This window comes from Apostichopus japonicus, chromosome 4 (genome assembly GCF_037975245.1).
Source record: "Apostichopus japonicus isolate 1M-3 chromosome 4, ASM3797524v1, whole genome shotgun sequence".
Lineage (NCBI taxonomy): Eukaryota > Metazoa > Echinodermata > Holothuroidea > Aspidochirotida > Stichopodidae > Apostichopus > Apostichopus japonicus.
This window is the reverse complement of record NC_092564.1, coordinates 25,260,972-25,279,180: the sequence shown is the minus strand read 5'-3', so window position 1 is coordinate 25,279,180 and position 18,209 is coordinate 25,260,972. Positions and strand designations below refer to the sequence as shown.

The window sequence follows — 18,209 nt, the reverse complement described above, 5'->3', positions numbered from 1 at the left end:
AGTGGTGCATGCAGAGTACATAAAAAGTAGTTTGCATGGTCCTGTTACGTTCGCATTAGCCTGTAGAGTGTTCACATACCCGAGTCCATTTCGCCACACCCCACTCACTGCTTAGTGTAAAATTGTTCATACAAGGCATACACATATAGTTCCCTCTGACATTTAAAAGAAAAAAAAATCCTGAAGATAAGTTTAATGAAATAGGGAGGTGTTGTTCTCTGGGTCTCCCTCACACTGATTGACCTTTCTCATTATGGGCGGGAGAAAAGGTTTTACAACTGTTTTTCCTCCTTCCATCCTTGATGGTTGCGTCCCTGAACACTCCCTTTGAATATTTAAACGTTAATACTCTAAGAGGTTAGGATCACACAAATAGAACAGGGTAATACGGGGTCACGGGGTTGCTATCAATCTTGGACCATTTTCGTACTCAGTTACCAGTTTTCACATAGAAACCGTGAAGGAGGAAAGGGGTGGAGATGGGGGGGGGGGGGGCAGGACCAATCTCAGTTAAAGTGGTTTAAAGTTAAAAACATAGCGCAGAAATGAATTAATATGAAAACAAGCGGAGGCCTATGTTCCCTCTTCTTACATCACGATGCCGAATTACCAGCTCATGTTCGATATTACTAGTTTCCCGTTCATCCTTGAGTAGAAACGCTGGTAAAGGTACGAGTTATTTTATTAGGTATGTGCTACGCCATTGTTATTTAGTAAGATTATACGTCTGACAACGAAACATGCATGCCGGTCGGATATATAGCAAGTGATAATGAAAGGGATATAAGCTATACTCACAAATGCACTAGTTATAAAAAGTATATTTATTTTACTCTGTGTGAGATAAAAGTTCACTGCTGAAGAAACTAAAGTATTTAGGAACAGCTAGCAAATGATGATAATAAAAAAATGACACTTACCACTACTGAAATGGATTAGAGTCTATAACTGCTTTAAATCCGTTACGATTTTAGTGAAAATCCTACTTCTGTGGTTAACTCAACATCGTGGCCAGTCCGGAGAACAAGCAAATCAATTTTCGAACGCAAGCAGCTTCTTCTGTAACGAAAAGGAAACATCCATACAGTAGATCCGCGAATCTAGAATTGATAGCTGTTATAACAACATTTCTGTAACGCTAGGCTCTGTCCGCGATTACATGGCAGACGTTCGTCTACTGCTGTTAGTTACGATACGCAACCAGGTTTTATTAAAACTCAGCGATGATCGTGAAAATGGCTACTCTCCCTTGTAATATATACACGCAGACCATTTAAGTTGAGAGCAGTCACTCACATTTATTGGCCCGTTACCATAACAACTGCAAATACGCTCTCCTTTTCACTTGAAAGGAACTGACGAGAGCGAAACACACACAGAGAAAGAGCGAGAGAGGGAGTAACAGAAAGAATGAGAGAGCACAGAGGTAAATTGAGTGTAACCAAGAAATCACGCTTTCTGCACTAATTGGCTTTAATTACCATCAACGTTTTCTAGTGAAACGGTGTATAAATGTGGTGTTGCATTCAGTTACATGTAACGACCTGATTTCCTTGCGTGACTCTGAAAGCGCGTGATTGATCAATCCTGATCGTGTCTTTTAATTTCCTCCATGCACGATATGCTATCAAAAGAAATGCTTTCTTTCTTCTCTGAAGCAATATAGAAGTAATTACTTATAGCTCATATGTGCATGGGAACCAGCAATAGTAGTCTAATATATAGTGTAAATCTGTGAAACGAAAACATTTGTTTTGGAGAAAAAATACTAAGGTGAAACAGGCATACGGTACATCGCCGAATCTTGATTGGCTGTGTAAGTTCATGTTGTAAATTAAAGATTTGTTATTGTCTAGGTTGCATTGTGTACATATATATTACATATTTACGTAGCCTATTTTACAGTAGGAAATCTTTTGTAATATTGTGTCTGTCTGTGTAAGTATGTGTCTGTGGGGTGGGGGAGGTGGCGGGGGGGGGTGAGGAGGCGGGGCGTGATCCTCCTACGTTCTGTTCGGGGAGTCTGCAGACGTGTCGTTGAATGCTCACGTGACTGCGGGTTCATGAAACACCTCATTCAAAGCTAGTGTGGCGACCTACAATTTCAATAGATTCAGTAATTAGTAATGGCAGATAAGCAATCAATATGCTTTATACGTTTTCCTACATCAAACATCAAGATTGAAAAGAAGATTGTGTATATCTTGTATTCAGAGCATATAGGCTACTCAGATGTAGTTATCAGATGTTATCAGTATATCAGATGTCAACGTAGCCTATATAGGCTACGTTGACATCTGATAACTAACACGTTCAATCATTTTCGATACAATTGCCGATCCACACACAATCAAACGAGGCCTCAGATATTTCCATTTTATTATTATCTGAGGGTAGAGATCTAACCACTTGTTTTAAAGGTCATGCACGAATCATTACGACGAGAATTTTTATTCTTTCATTATTGAAAGTCAACAAATGATCCTGTGCTTATCAGCGTATACAATCACCATATGCAGACGAAGTGAAGCTTTGATTTATAAGAAGGGGGGAAAGCATCGTCCTTGAAAATTCTGGTGACCATCAAATGTATTATCTCAAGCCTTGCTTACGAATTGTTAGAACTAGATAAAAATTAATAAAGTACCTATATGGCAACAGCAGAGAAGATGACATCATTGGGTAATTGAGCTTAAAAGGTCATTTTTGGTTTTTTTTTTGTGGAATTGTAAGAAATCCAGTATAGTTAACATGTTAAATATGATATGAAGGCGCCTTGAATTCGAAGGATTTATTGACAGCTAAACTAGGCCTATGTATCAAGGTAACTTCTATATAGGGTTGTTTAGGATTACACGAAGAAAGTCACACAGTTTTTGAAGTATTTTTTCCATAAACTTGACGATACTGACCATCTGTGCAAGAACTCCCCGGCCGCGATTTTTTTCCCCAAAAGGGTTTGCAATTATGTGTAAGTTGTCGCTCATGATTGGTCGGAAAAGTTACGTCATCACCATTGAAACCTTTACTTGGTTACCAAATGTTTAGTCCATATATATGTACGGTATTGATTCAATTGTTTCCTCTATATATGATAACCCCCATGGAGGTACATATCATTCAAAAGAAAAGTTGTGCGTGATGTTGATCTTAGTGTACTCATTCCACGAAGCGAATTCCTATTTCAAAAGAACGGCTCACGAAACTTAATGGATAACGTAAACACGAACCCAATGGAATGTAGCGTATGTATCATAAGTACGGTCATCATATGATCCAATCATTCAAAGAGGCGTTTGGAAGTAAACCCCGTAACTAAACTTAACAAAGTGTCACATGTCAATCAACAACAAAACTTAATCAATTCAGCTCAAGCACCATGTTTCAGTGACGTCAATGAACTCATTCATATTTTGACATTGTATGACCTGTATGGACAATTATCATTCTTTTCTGATTCAGTGTGTGTCCAACTTCCAAGCGACGGTCATTATTGATGCTGACGTCACGAGCAATCTGATTGGCTGAAAACTCCGTAATTGCAAACCTCCTTAGGAAAAAAAATCGCTCCCCGGCCACCTGTTGCCAAACGCTAAAGTAAATTTCATCTACGGGCATATTTCTTGCAAATTGTCCATTGAAAGTCAATATTAACTTACAGGCTTATTTAGATTGGTATACTTGGCATACATATGAGGTCAGATTTACTGCACACACTTTCTCTTTAAGCTTAAATAGAAGGAGCTTAAATAGAAGACCCATGCATGTCCAACATCTGCCATGGCAAGCAGGCTATGCAACCTCTTTTTTTCTTCCAAACTTGAAATATGCAAAGCTTATAAGGATCCCACCTACTCAAAGACACCTACACATCATTTTAAATTTTGTAAGAAATTGTAAATGTCACCCGAAAATGGAAAGACTGCTACAACTGTAGTTTCAAGTTAATTATGTATACTGTATACGCTCCAGAGTCGGCATCCAATCATACTCAAATGCGAGTAACTTGGTTTTTCGATGATGCATATACGCCGATGAAAAGATTAGTGTTAGCGATAGCATTTTTATTTGCATAATCTAATATTAGATAATGCGAATAAAAATGCTATATATTTCATCTGCATGCCTTCCTTTTGATTTTCAACAGAACAGATATTGCAGTATTATAACAAAAAAACAGCAAAATTCTGTTAATTTTTGAAACGCAGTAGGTTGAGAGAAAAAAAAGTTTGCCCTATATAGCTCAATAACTTGCCACTTTAAAAAAAATCGTTGCTAATGATATGTACGTTGCGAAAAAAAAACCCAGTTACAATGAGGGGTTGGAGGACGGAACTCAAGGGAAGGCACAGGGGGACAAGTTCCTCTTTCTGTTATTTTCCATTTTACAATTAAGAAGAAGAAGCCTTCTGTCATTTACAAAGTTGCCATTTTCTTGAGAAGTTCAGAAAAAATGTTATTACAAAGTATCCTTTGTTGAAAAATATTCAAAAACTGAAATTTGCGGTACAGAATGCAGAGAAATCTATCTTTTTTTTTTCAGGTAGTGTTGATGTGATTTTGTGGTATGCCCCCTTCAAATCAAAGTGTTCCACTGCCCCTCAAAGTTTGTGCCACCCCTCCCCACTCCCACCAAGGTTGAACCCCGCTTGCATCATCACGGTATAACTTAAATTCGGCAGTTTTAGGGAATCCACCGCTGTGGCGCTCCCCCCCCCCCCCCCCGCTTCTCCCTCCTGTGATAATGAACCGTGCCAATTCAACTAGCCAATCAACTATCCTTCCTACAGAATTAATTCTGAAATACATGAGAATGAAGCTTATTTTAATATTTGGTGCATTTCTGGTACTGATTTACGAATACAGTAACTGTGCAACTCATTTTTCCATACCTACATCAGTACTGCTCATGGACAAAATGTACAAGGAGAGTGAATTAAACATCACACTAGGAATTATGATATCATTTCTAAAGAACGAGAAATAATAAATTACAAGGACGGATTTACAGTTTGAGGGACCTTGGTCTCGACATAAAATTTTGCACGATAACAACCTGTGCAGGTTTTGGTAAATCCATTTTGCTGCACAAAAACCACCTGACTTTTATTATGTTTAACTCTAACGAATTAATCGTCTTCAAAAGAATAAAATAGTTGTTAGAAAGACAAAACTAAAAATAAAAAAAAACATACCAGGAAATCAAGAAAATAATCTGCATATCATTAATGTAACATTAACTTGTTTTATTGCATACGTCACCACCAATAACATAACGTAAAACGTTAATATCTAACATCAATAACTTGTGTAGCAATGCAAAGAAACAATTATTTAATAGCCCACTCCCAACCCCCCCTTTCCCCCACCCTGATGCAGAAATACTTTCTTTAGTTAGCAGCTCTGCCTGGCAGTGACCTCCAGCAACAATTTTCACACTCACGGAGGTAATTCCCTGAACAAATTGATAACTATTGCCAAGTTTCTGGGACACAAATTGACGATTTCCGAAAGTAAATCACGAAAAAGGAAAGCCATTTCAATATTTTTTCTTGTATCCAGCTAAATCTCTAAAATCTTGCCTCTAGCTGGTCAATTCTCTGTGTAGTTTGAGCATCTTAATTTATTGATTTGATCTTCAGATATATAGAGTAGATTTGAGGGTATTAGGACTTTCAGAAACCACAAAAGAAAGAAAGAAAAAATGCATCAATAAAAAGTTTGAAAACGAGGACAGACAATACATGTTCCAAAAGCAACTAATGATATACTCAACAGACAATACTGCCTTGGGAGTCTGACAAAGGGCAAACTCAATCTGTAACAATGATATTATTACAGAAATCACATTATTATCTTGATTAAATACATTTCAATAAATGATGAGGTGAGAGAAAGGTCTTAGGTTAGCTTGATTAAAATCTTGTTTTTTTCGTTATTATTTTCCGAAGCAAGAAACAAAGAATGTGCCTTTGGACAGTTTTTTTGAGGCCTAATTCATGCCCAACCACACTGAATTTCACTCTGTTGCTGCTAACCAGAAGAGTCTATATGAGGAGAGATGCTGTGGACCCTTGAGGAGAGAGGCTAGTTTTCAGTGATTGAATCCAGATATGCTTGAGCAGAGTTTTAATAGGGTTACAAACCGGATAATAGCAGCTGGTTGGATTATTCACTACTGCTATGATACAATTCTACAATGCACTTCCCACCAAATTCACCTGATTTCTCACTGGTGCAGTGGATTGCATTTTCTGTCTTTAATTTGGTAGTCTAATTGGATGGCTGATGAGGTAGCATGTTTCACATCAGTTATTACCTACAGAAGGAAGCCTAACAGGAAGGATGGATGGCAGGCAGCAACCTAAGCTTAAGGATTTACTTGAAAGCCCCAAAGCCAAGGAACAGACAGAGGCCCCTGAAGCGATTAAAACAAGCAACCATTCCCATGGGGCGAAGCATTTTTTTTCTTACCATAAACCCCTTTGAGTAAGGATAGAAATGATCTCTTCAATATCAGAATAGATCGTACTAGAAGTCTGCCAACGATCTTCTCTTGCTTACGATCGTTCCAGAGAATGGAACGGTTAACATCACCATAGAGAGTTGCAACCAATAAACAGACATTATGCGAGGATTCCATACCAGAGAATAAGGCCAATGATCTCCATCCATCTACAACCTGTGATGGGTTGATGGACTTGGCGTTGCTGGCTCATGAAACCCTCACAACTAATCTATTCCAAACCTATGCGTCGTATGGGTACTGCTAAGGTAGCTGCAAAGTGTTGTTCGCTTCCCATGACACCAAGTGCAAATAATAAACTATGCAACATCCTAGCAGATGCAAGGTCATCCTGGAATGGTCACATCACTTTCTCATCTATCTCCAGTCTTGGTAGATTTCTTGAGTCTGTGATAGTTTGGTAAAATCTTCATGAGGAAATCCAGTTGAAGAGTTTGATCCTACAAAGTGAAAGAAGAGAATCAAAGATTCAATAACGTCGACAGCGTCTGGACGAGTTACTAAGACGATACAAAGTTGCAGAGAGAGATCGAGAGCCTCCAATGTCAATCTGATTTAAGTCAATATTTAATTGTAAAGTTCAGCCTTGACTTTTGTTACAAGAATCACTCTGAATTAGCTGGAACACACTGCATCTACGACTTCAAGGACTGTAACACAATCTGTCTCCTAGCGGAAAAAACATCTCTTTCGAAGTAAGAATTGACACCTTATGGTTCTGATATGAAATGTGTTTATTTTCACTACATAGAGAATGTCTCTCTTGAAAGACCTTATTATTGGTATTGCTAAAGTTTTATTTGTGAATTTTTTGTCATTGTGAACCAGCAAAAAATCGAAACAGGAGCTGTGATTGCCTAGTATATTATAACCAAAGAATTGAAATGTTTATTTTTGAAATGTTGCTCTTCAACTATTTTCATTTCTTGTGATTCCACAAAATAATAAATGACAAGAATATAATTTCAGACACTACTTTGATATTGAAGAACAACAGAAGTCCATTTAGCCTGGATTTGAACTTGTAATTCCATAAAAATAAAACGTGTAAAAGTAGTCCATAAACTCTGATTTATTGCACTTTGATTAGACTTTACAATCAAATTAATGATTGAATTGAAATTTCAAAAAAAGATTTCCAAAATGCACTTACTGGAGGTTTTTCATACTGTCGCCTCTGATCATATTGATCTCCGTAGATGATCGTGTTGTCTGCTAGAGCCTCATGACCTGTGACCTCACAGAAAGCACCAATCACACAACCTCGGGTTAATTCTGTGTCACGTCCAACAGCAGCTGATAGAGAAAACCGGGATAACTTGGTTAACTTACCAAGCAAAACTATAATTGTCAATACTTTCCGAAGTAACTTTTACCCAGAACCTAAAATTTGTTAAGGGTGATTTTCTTCTCTCTGTTACAGGAGCTTGTTCTCTTTTGTAAAATATGAGTGATTTCTTCGACAATAATTTGTGTTCCATCTTTTGAGCTTATTAATCTTGTTTAGCAATGTGAGACAACACGACTAATGTTGTATAAAACACAGCTTCAAGACTTTTTGTCTGTAGCAAACTCAGTTCCTTGAGAGAAAGGCAAATTTATTTATGTCAAAAACATGTCAGTCTTTTTTCACTACGTACATGAATCTAAGAAGGTAAAACCTGTTAACAATCTGCTTATCTACTGCAAAAAGCCTGAAGTATGTCAAATGTGTACAATTCAGAGTGCCTAGCATGATTTTCATCAGAGTCAGACTAACATAAGGCCCCCGGAGAAAACAGGTTAAAGGGACAGATAGGCAGAAGAAACATCAGAACACACGTAAAGAGAGAGTTCTGTCATTGGTAGGATAAACTATTATAACTGTAGGGTAAGTGTTGGGTAAGTGTAGGGTAACTTTAGGGTAACTAAGTAACTTTAAGTAACTGTAGGGTAATTGCAAGTAACTGTAGGGTAATTGCAAGTAACTGTAGGGTAAACTGTAATTTACTGTAGGGTAAACTGTAAGTAAGTGTAGGGTTAACTGTAAGTAACTGTAGGGTAAACTGTAAGTAAATGTAGGGTAAGTGTAAGTAACTGTGGGGTAACTGTGAGTAACTGTAGGGTAACTGTAGAGTTACTGTGGGGTAAACTGTAAGTAACACTGGGGTAAACTGTAAGTAACTGTAGGGTAACTGTGAGTAACTGTAGGGTAACTGCAAGGGTAAACTGTAAGTAACTGTAGAGTAACCCTTAACTGTAAGTGACAAGGAAAATTTTCCATATTGTACCAATTTGGCTAGCTAAACCGGAATTTTTTTTTTCCAAATCAAGTGATATTTTAAATTGTTTTAACAAGTTTAGGAAACTCATTCTCAATTGACAATTGACTGACATAAACAGGCGCGTAGCCGGGGGGGGGGGGGGGGGGGGGCGAAGGGGGCGACCGCCCCCCCTGGGCATATTTTTTTGTATGTATTTATGATATCGCTAGTAATTTCAAGCTTAGATGCAACTTATAAGGCCTGGGAAGTGCCATTTCCAGCGATCTGAGAGGCATTTTCAGCCAAAATTTTCTTGTATGCTTCGCGCCAACCCATGGTGGCGTGCTTAGATAGTTTTCAATGCAGAATCTACGTCTTTGATATTTTGCCTACAGGTTTGCCCCTCCCTTGGCAAATTCCTGGCTATGCCCCTGGACATAAAACTCTCAGGTCAAAAGGTTTACAGTGAATTTTTTTCATGTTTTACTGAAATTAGTAGACACATTCTGCTGACATCATTGTAGGAATTGAATTGATTCCATTCAACGTCTACTGACTGCTTAATAGCATTCCATTCCGGTAAAACTTCTGTAGCAACGATATGACATTCATTCCATTTCAATGACAAATTGCTCATTGAAATAAAAGTCAAGGATTTGTGATAATGTCTGCAAGAACCCTCCTAAATATTTTTAAAAATTTTATGTCATGTGGGAAGTGATTAATAGCATTCTGCAATATTGTGTCAAGGCTTCTGGGTAAATTGCTAACTTCATGCGGGTTCAGCTCTCTTATGTTTGATAAGCAGGCTTTAAAATTACTGGCAAAGAGAAAATAAATGGCCTTTGTGACCTTGTGATATTTACCGAGTGTTGACGGTAAAAAATAATTAAAAAAAACCACCCCATTATCTCAACGTAGGCGACGACTTTTTTCATTGTTCACCGTTGCTTTGTGAACATTACAAGCCAAAGATCATCGGCATATTTCGTATTAAAATGGCAGAATGCCAAATTCATACTTAACAGTAGATAAAGAAATTTTGATCTTCACAAACAGCTTGATGGTGTGAATGGGTGTGTTTTGACCATTTCAAATAGCTTGCTGGTGGAAGTAAGTGTGTTTTGACCATTACCAACAGCTTCTTGGTGGAAATGGGTCTGTTTTGATCATAACAAACAGCTTGCTACTGGAAATGGGTATGGTTTGATCATAACAAACAGCTTGCTGGTGGAAATGGGTGTGTTTTGACCAGTACAGACAGCTTGCTGGTGGAAATGGGTGTGTTTTGACCAGTACAGACAGCTTGCTGGTGCAAATGGGTGTGCTTTGATCATTACAAACAGTATTAAAGTAGTACAAAACAGAATCAATTAAACAACAGCCTACATGCAAAATTTTCTGTACTTTACAAGGATTTCAAGCCTCTATGAATACGGCATGCAGAAGTTAATAACATATACTTTACACAAGTACCCAATGGGATAGAATATAGCATGTACAAATTATTTCTATTATGTTATTTCCCATATAATGCAAACTTCTTTTATCTTTTCACAAGAGTAACTACACACATATTTTGTTGCAACCTGCAGATTTGCAACCTGCAGATTTGGTACAGAATAACACTGTAGCCCTTGAGATTAATTTCTTGCCCCCAATTTGTAGGTTCAAACATACCTTTAGCTTCAACCACATTGTGATCTCCAATCTTCAAAGACTCACAGCCTGGAAAAGAACTGTTAAGGAAAATATTCAAACAATCAAAGTTTTCTTCATGGATGACTATCTAACTAATGTTGATGCAAGCCTTTTCAGATCACCAAAAAATTTACAAGGGATGCCAAAAAATTAGGGAGGGGGAAAAAAATGATGGAAATTTGTTAAAAAAAACAAGTGGAAATTTCTTGAACTTAGGCTAAATTAGTTAAAAAGTTGCAAAATACAACATCATTTTGTAAATAACCATCCCTTGATCATAAAAACATTTCTTGAAGGGAAGTGGATATGTCCACTCCTCTGATCCCTACCCTAAGTCTCAATATCCACCACTGTGAGGTTGCCAAGATGATCACGGTGATAAATTGGGGACACCAAACACAACAAAAAAGGTTTTGAATACCAGGGAGAGTTAGATTAAGAGATATCCAGTCATGTGTGAATATGGAACACATTTTGTAGATAATGTTGAAAATCTGAAACCCAATGTACTAAAAATGACATTTTTTTTAACATCGCTGCAATTGAAAGGATACGACAACCAACTTCAAAAACATTATTGGATCCGATGGTCAGAGTCTCTGGTTTGCTGTCAGCGGGACCATTGTCTGGTTTCCTACAAACAAAGGAAAAAATGAAAACTCACTAGCCTTTGTTATGAAGATGAGTAGATAAGGATATTCTCAATAGTAATACTTTTATAATTGGATATTGTGAAAATCACCCTTTGCTCATCAAAAAAAGAAAACTCACCACTGCTCGCTAATGGACAGAACATAAAACTTGAGTTGGGTTTTGATTTGCTATTATAACTTTGTTCTGTTCAGAAAATGATCTTCTCAAGGGAAATATTATTATATATTTCTATATTGTGAAAGTAGCAGATCCCTGTGCCACAATAAATATCTCTCTAAATTAAGTTCACCCAACAGACTGTTCCTTTAACAGATCCCTTTGCTATTATATTTGTTTGTATAAATGATAAAATGAATGATGAAATGTCCAAGTGACCAAAGCAAGTTACTAAGATTGTTTCAAAGACCCACTTGATTAAACTGGTTTCATTAAAAAACGATGATTTCTAAATTAAAAACAAGTTGAGAAAGTGTTTTCAATTTTGATCTAAATTCAAACACTACTGTGACTCTTATGAGTTGGCCTAGTGTGGGATGGACTAAAAGGGCTGGTTTATCGAGCAAAAAAAATGACCTTGAAAACTGAGATGGACAGTTTGCCCCCAAAATAAAGGAGAGGATGAGAGGGTAACTAGATAAATCATTGTGCTGGGACTGACCAATCAGCTTATCAGATTATCTTACAGCTGGAGATCGGTTTGACCAAAGAGAGATAAATCCACTTACTTGTTTATGATCAGGACCTGTTCCTCTATTAAATTACTCTCCCCAATCACTATTGGTCCAGACTCGGCGATGATGCAAGCCCTGGGATGAACCACAGTTCGAGCGCCTGAGAACAAAGATACCATATGTTTGATTAAATGTGACAATAAACACCAGAAGCATGGAAAAGAACATAACACAAATGCAACTATGAACTGGATATAAATGGTGACAACTTTGATAGTCATTTAGACAAGCAAGAAAACACAAAACCACAGAGGATGGAATGACATTCTTGGGATAGGGCCAATGACAGTTGCTCTAAACACCATGCCTTCTCCTCTCTCCACCCACCCACTCCCTCCCCCTCCCCCCCCACCATTCCGGCACCCAAACATCTTCTGCATATATGTGGTACTGTAGAACATGACTAGGATCCTTATGAAGTTTTGTTGTCCTTTGAAGCCAGGTATTAGCATATAAACGACCATAGCACCTGAAAGCCTTTACTTGTATTGTTTTATTAAACTGACCATGATAAAAAAAAAAAAAACACTACATATGAAATTAAAAAGCTTTAACACCTAAGGGGAAATTACAAATCTTACCAATGGTTACATCTCCTCGAATTTCGGCCTCAACGCAAACCACCGCACCAGGGGATATCTTGACACTACTGGAACAAAAATTGTGACAAAACAAAAATTGGATTAATTTAAAATGTTTTAAGTATTGTCTCTTGAAACAGCAATGAATGATTCTGCTACATATGGGGAGATACAGAGACCAGTGCTTCTAACATACTTAGGACTACAATTTTCAATCTCAAATTCAACAATCATCACTAAATGCACTGTATCACAACATTGCCTTTGAACGGTTAATTCACTTACCATGTACCAGGGGTAGCCTCCATGGTTTGATAATATCTAAGGAAAATGTCATACAATGTTAAATTCTCAATTTCAACTGATAGAATTCATCGCAACAACCCGATAGATCATACAGGTCTGCATTGATAGTCATTGATTTTGTCTAACAATTTTTACTCTAAGTACAGTATGGAGATGGGAAGTATCCATGATTGCAATCACACTGTAATCACACTGAACAATGAGAGTTCCTATACTTGTACAGTTTATCTCTTCCATGCCCAGTAGTGAGGATTCAAGTTGGAGAACATTCAATGTTACATATATGTCTACTTTGAGTTTTCTTACAGAATCCCTGGGGTTGCAACTTGCTGTGATAAGATATTTCACTATAATAGATGGATGATGCAAATGTAGGACTCTTTTTTTATATCTTTTCTTTGATCAAGATGCAGTACTCCCTTGTAATGGGAATAGGTACATATATCCTTAAGTATTGTGGCCAGGGGGTTGAGTACAAGCTTTCACCAAGGCCCTCAAGATCCATTTCATGCCTCTATATTGTGCAATTGATAAGGGCTAGGGCAGCAAAGTTGAAAGGAGTATATGATAATTCATCTTTTTCATCAAAATGTCTGGATAAATTGATATGGTAGGTCAAAGATAAATACTAAAGGAAAATGCATCAGAAGACGCAAAACTGTGGGTGTACTTAATAAAAAGTGACTCAACAGTACAAATATATGACACTGCATAGAGATGTGACAGGTATATTTACCCAACATATACCTGTATGCATTAAAGCAGCATTTTGCTTTTGGTCGCCGTTTTCTACTTTTTTGACATGTCCATCAAGTTTTTTACTTATATCAATCACAAAACAGCAAACTAAGATATTAGCCAAGTTTTTCCCTGCCAACAACGTTAATTGGCGAGTAATTAAGGATATTTGCAGATAATGAGAAAAGTGTCCACGACAAATTCCACAGCTAAAATTAATCGCATACAGTTCCCCCAAACCCATTAGTTTGAATTCAACCAATCAGAGATGCGGGTTTAGTTATGAGCCGTTGCTAAAAATAGATTCAAGACTTTGCGTTGGTACAACCAGGGAGATGTTATGGAACTCCCTGGTACAAAGTCTGCCATATAGACTGTACACAAATCAAGCATGGTGTTGTATTACGTAGGCCTATTGGTCAATGACGTTCGTAGTGTTTAAATATTCATACTATGGGCGAGGTCTATTGGGATCCCAACGGAAAATATCTTGGAGAAAAACAAAGTTGAAATTTGCAAATTTTTCGACTTTTATGCCACCATTTGAAGTAAGATTTAAATAGATAAGCTAGTTATGTATGTTGTTATGGCATAGTGAGGTTGATAAAAATCATAGAAAAGGATGCAAAATGCTGCTTTAACTAACATGAATTCACAGTAATTCACGACAGGATTAGCTGCACAAAAGCATAGGATAGACATAGCAACATTTACCCGCTTATCCTTTGCCAGAAAAACCACACAATGCTTGGTGTCAATTTGTGACTTTCAAAAACAAAAGATATAAGGTGGATATTGAAAATGTTCACAGAACATTCTAAAGCTTCAAAAACTCTCTGAGAGTGGAACACATACTTGACGACACATGACTTATGAAACCATCAAACAGCTTCAGTGAGCACAATGAACCATTTTTGCAAACGAAATCTGACAAACTGTACTGCATTTTGATACCGACAGAGGTACCAAACAGTTATAAAGTGTTGTATGTCTAATCACAAATAAATGAATTTCATACACAGCTTCATGTTACAGTAATTTGCATATTTTATGTTACCATGGAAGCTATAGGCTAGGATACAGGAAAACACTTTTGTTTTCTGCAAATTGTTTGGTTCCCAGTGTTAACTGTGGGAAACTACTGTACTGTAGTTGGATCAACAAACTGAAGCTGGACTCAAGACAGTGTTGTAAGGCATGATTATTTAGCAATTGGCAATTTTAGACATGTACTGAAATTGGTTTGACAATGCAGTATTGACAAGCAACCACATACCTATGTCATCAAATGTTTGCCTAATGTAGCTACAGTCACCACACTGAGAAATTTATGTTACCCATATTTTTGAGTCTGAAGACATATATTTCATGAGCAAAGTATAAATATACTTTTGCAAACTTTATCTTTAAGGGAAGACTAAGGACGTGAACAAAGTGGGCTACTATAGATCTGTAAATTTACGGAAAAAAGAAAAGTGCTTCATTTGCATGCAAAACAACCAGCCAATGAACATCAAGAAAAGAAAACAATTTGTTCTAACACAGTTCCTACTTGGGACCGTATCACCAGTGCCTTCTCCAGCTACCGTACTTAATCAAATTGACAGACTTACTACGTAGGACTGCACCAACAAACATTGTAACAACAAAATACCTGGGATTATTTTCATCAGCCATATTTTTCTGGTAGATATGTCTGATTTTGCCTAGCCTGTTTGAAAAAAAATAAATATACATTACCTTTGCATGACTGCGCACTACTAACAGCTTGTATTACTGTACAGAGTAGTGTGCTCACTGCTCAATGCGGATACAATGCAAAGTACTATTCATTCAGATTCTTTCAAATTAAGCTACTTACTGTAAAATACTAAATACTGTACACTTGTGCTATCAGCAAACAGACAACAGAAGCCTAGAATGACCCTAAAAATGGGAAGCAAATTTGTTAAAAGTTTGCACCATTTTTTTTGTCATCTGCTCGGTAAGTATATTGTGCGGCATGGTGGTATCGCGATACAGTATGCCAAGCGAACCAATACCAGACTTGTGATGATGCAATCTAGTCTCTCAGAGCTCAATGATTATTGCAATTTCCAGCCATGTACATGCACGTTTGAACATAAATAATACGCAAATGACATGAATGGCAGAATGGTTCATTGTGCGTACTGAAGATATATGGTAAAATAAAGACAAAACCATTCTCAGACTTTACCAAATCTGTATTCTGGGTGTATATACACCATTTCTCAATGTGCTTTACATGTTTCTTAAAGACTCGCGCACAAAGAAACGTCTGATGCCAGTAATCTGACCTAATTTCGAATGAGGTGTAACACGAATGTAAGACATCACCATCGATCCCAGAAAACACACACAGCTAGCTACCATTGGTAACTAGACACTGGTGCACAGTCAATACATGCAGCAATGGTCAATACCCACAACACAGTGTTCATAGCAGCGATGGAAATCTCAGCAGGGAGTTGTTATGGAACTCCCTGATCTCAGGTCCACATAAAATATAACAAGGTATCATGTTTCATTACTGTCTGCACTTTGTAGCGACAAGAAGAAAACTTCACTTGTAAGCAACGGAAAGTTAACTTTTTTTCAGAGGGCGGCACGCGGTTTGGGGGCGAGTCTTCAATGCCTTTAATTGAAATATACAAAACCTATACTGTACCAAACTCACAAAAAAAGTGCTGTATCACACACACCCAACAAAACCCCAAAAAAACTTACATTTGTTTTTTCACATGTACAACAGTATGGCAAGAAATATTGCTACTTCCAAGGAATAACTTAGTGTTCAACTTCTGTGCAGCAGTTGTGAAGGCTCTGACTTCATTCTCATATTAACTACTATGGTTCCTGAGCAAAAAAAAAAGTGTTATACTGTACATCTTTGCACTCTTGTATAACATTTTGCAAGTACAGTATATAACTGGCACAGGTTTTCACAGAATTTGGTAGAGCAACACATGGTCTGTAGTTTTGTATAGATATAGCTTATTTACAGTAGTGGTATATAACTAAGTATATACTGTAGAAGGATGTGGGACTTTGGGAAAGCTCTGTTTTACTTGAAATTTCTCTTTAATGTTATAATATACAGTATCATGCATGATCACAGGTACTCCCAGCATAATGGGATACACACGTAGGCAAACATATAGGCCTATATGTCTGAGATTTAAGGTTTTTAAAATGATTTATGATATAATATGTCATCTTCAGCAATTACTGTTTACAGTGACCAGGTTGATGAAGGCACTAATGGTCAAATCTACCTTAAGAAGTAATCTGATCTCACTTCTCAAATCTAATGGAATCATAAATTATCAACAAATCTTTAATAAGAACATGGCTGATGTTGTACAAACTAGTGAGATACCCTGAAATAGTCTTACCTTCTTAAAATTTGTAAAAATAAGATATTTTTCATGAAAAGTCTAGGCATAAAATGCAACAACTTGATTCATACTCCACCACAGTTCCCTAATATTTAGACTTTAACCTATATGCTCATGAAGATGTTATGTCGAGTGAGTACCACAAGTCCCTTGGAAAGAAAATAGTTCCTGCAAATGATTAGGTTCAAGGTACATAAGATGTGCATAATTCTCATTGGGAGCACCTGTGTATGATATGTACCCATGAACGATGTTCACCTCTTATCTTCAGTATTATGAACATTATATCACAACCCACCACCTCCTCATTCCCCTCCCACCTCCCCTCCTCCTCCCCTCCCCTCCCCTCCACAAGATATCAAGTTTTCCATTTGGTAAAACAATTGCATATACGTTACACATTTCCCCTTGTTTGTGATTCTCACATGCCCGATTTAAGCAATGTTACATTATTTAGGCTTAATTAAGAAGCTAAGGGAAGTCAAACTACTACTACTAGGCCTGGGCCCCCAAGTTAGGCTGTGCATCTCCGCTAGGACTTACGAGTATTCCTTAAGAAATAATAATGATGAATAAATAATTACTTGCGTACCAGCCTAGTCAAATGTTGAGTTTAAAGCTATGTTGAAATCATGAAAGCTCCATCATTATTAGGTAGACAACCATATTAATGGGTCCTTCGACTATGTAGTGATTATATAGCATAAAGGCATACAGCCTAGGTTAGTTTCTGTAATTTATAAGAGCCTAGGCTAGGCCAACATTCTCCATGGAATGGATGCTTGCACCCTCCACGGGCCCCCTCCACTGCCCTTACCCGACTCCCCGATATCCGCTCCCCTTCTACATTATGCACTGCTCCCCTCATGCATGTTGCATTTAAGGCCAAATAATTGCATGTTATAATATATGAAATATACATGATCCGTAACACTAACACTGTGACTTCGGCCAAAGTACACTACTGTATATATATCTACAGTAGCCTTGTCCAGCCTATTGTAATTTGTAGCCTAGCCTAGGCCTACATATGATAATGATATTGATAATGTTCGGCACTACGGTTACCTTGGGCGTTGTGAATGGGATGTCATTATCTGGCAATCATTCACTAAGCTCAATGTCGAAATTCCAGGCTTGGGCACCCTCAGTGGACTACCAGTTTTCAGTGCTTGTTAATTAGCAAAAATAACTACACTAATATAATTTTTAAGAAACACCATTTTTTAAAGGTGAGATTTACACTTACACGACTAATGATACCAGATTTGAGCCATGTCAATCTGCTAAATATGGGAAACAAAATATCT

General features: G+C 37.4%; 2 protein-coding genes across 10 annotated transcripts in view; both read right to left on the bottom strand.

Moving 5' to 3' along the window:
- LOC139966916 (uncharacterized) overlaps positions 1–18,209 on the bottom strand; it is a 151,081-nt gene that overhangs the window by 49,777 nt on the left and 83,095 nt on the right. Inside the window, exon 1 of one of the 2 annotated variants that reach the window (XM_071970396.1) lies at positions 921–1,377. The exons of the other annotated variant lie outside the window; for it this stretch is intronic. The gene's annotated coding sequence lies outside the window, so the exon portion shown is untranslated. Of the gene's footprint in view, positions 1–920; positions 1,378–18,209 lie in introns of those variants that run through there. 2 annotated transcript variants of the gene reach the window in all.
- Positions 5,232–18,140, bottom strand: LOC139966920 (dynactin subunit 6-like). Of its 8 annotated transcripts, none has more exons than XM_071970401.1 (9): positions 17,968–18,140; positions 15,135–15,191; positions 12,722–12,757; positions 12,437–12,504; positions 11,850–11,955; positions 11,025–11,104; positions 10,450–10,497; positions 7,680–7,822; positions 5,232–6,966 (listed from the first exon to the last, which is right to left on the bottom strand). In XM_071970401.1, exons 1-9 carry the CDS (start codon positions 17,991–17,993, stop codon positions 6,880–6,882), a joined length of 651 nt encoding a protein of 216 aa, XP_071826502.1. In that variant the 5' UTR covers positions 17,994–18,140; the 3' UTR covers positions 5,232–6,879. The 8 variants fall into 8 exon arrangements, with proteins under 8 accessions (XP_071826502.1, XP_071826503.1, XP_071826504.1 ...); XM_071970402.1 differs by having other exon boundaries at positions 12,437–12,501; XM_071970403.1 differs by lacking the exon at positions 12,722–12,757.

Bases quoted from the DNA above. Each gene is read 5' to 3' on its own strand.
- LOC139966920 (XM_071970401.1), bottom strand. From the start codon at position 17,993: ATGACATCCCATTCACAACGCCCAAG. The intron at 11,105-11,849 runs GTAAGTGGATTT...CTTTGTTTGTAG, and splicing joins CAGGTCCTGATCATAAACAA to GAAACCAGACAATGGTCCCG. The intron at 10,498-11,024 runs GTATCCTTTCAA...GTTCTTTTCCAG, and splicing joins TGTTTTTGAAGTTGGTTGTC to GCTGTGAGTCTTTGAAGATT.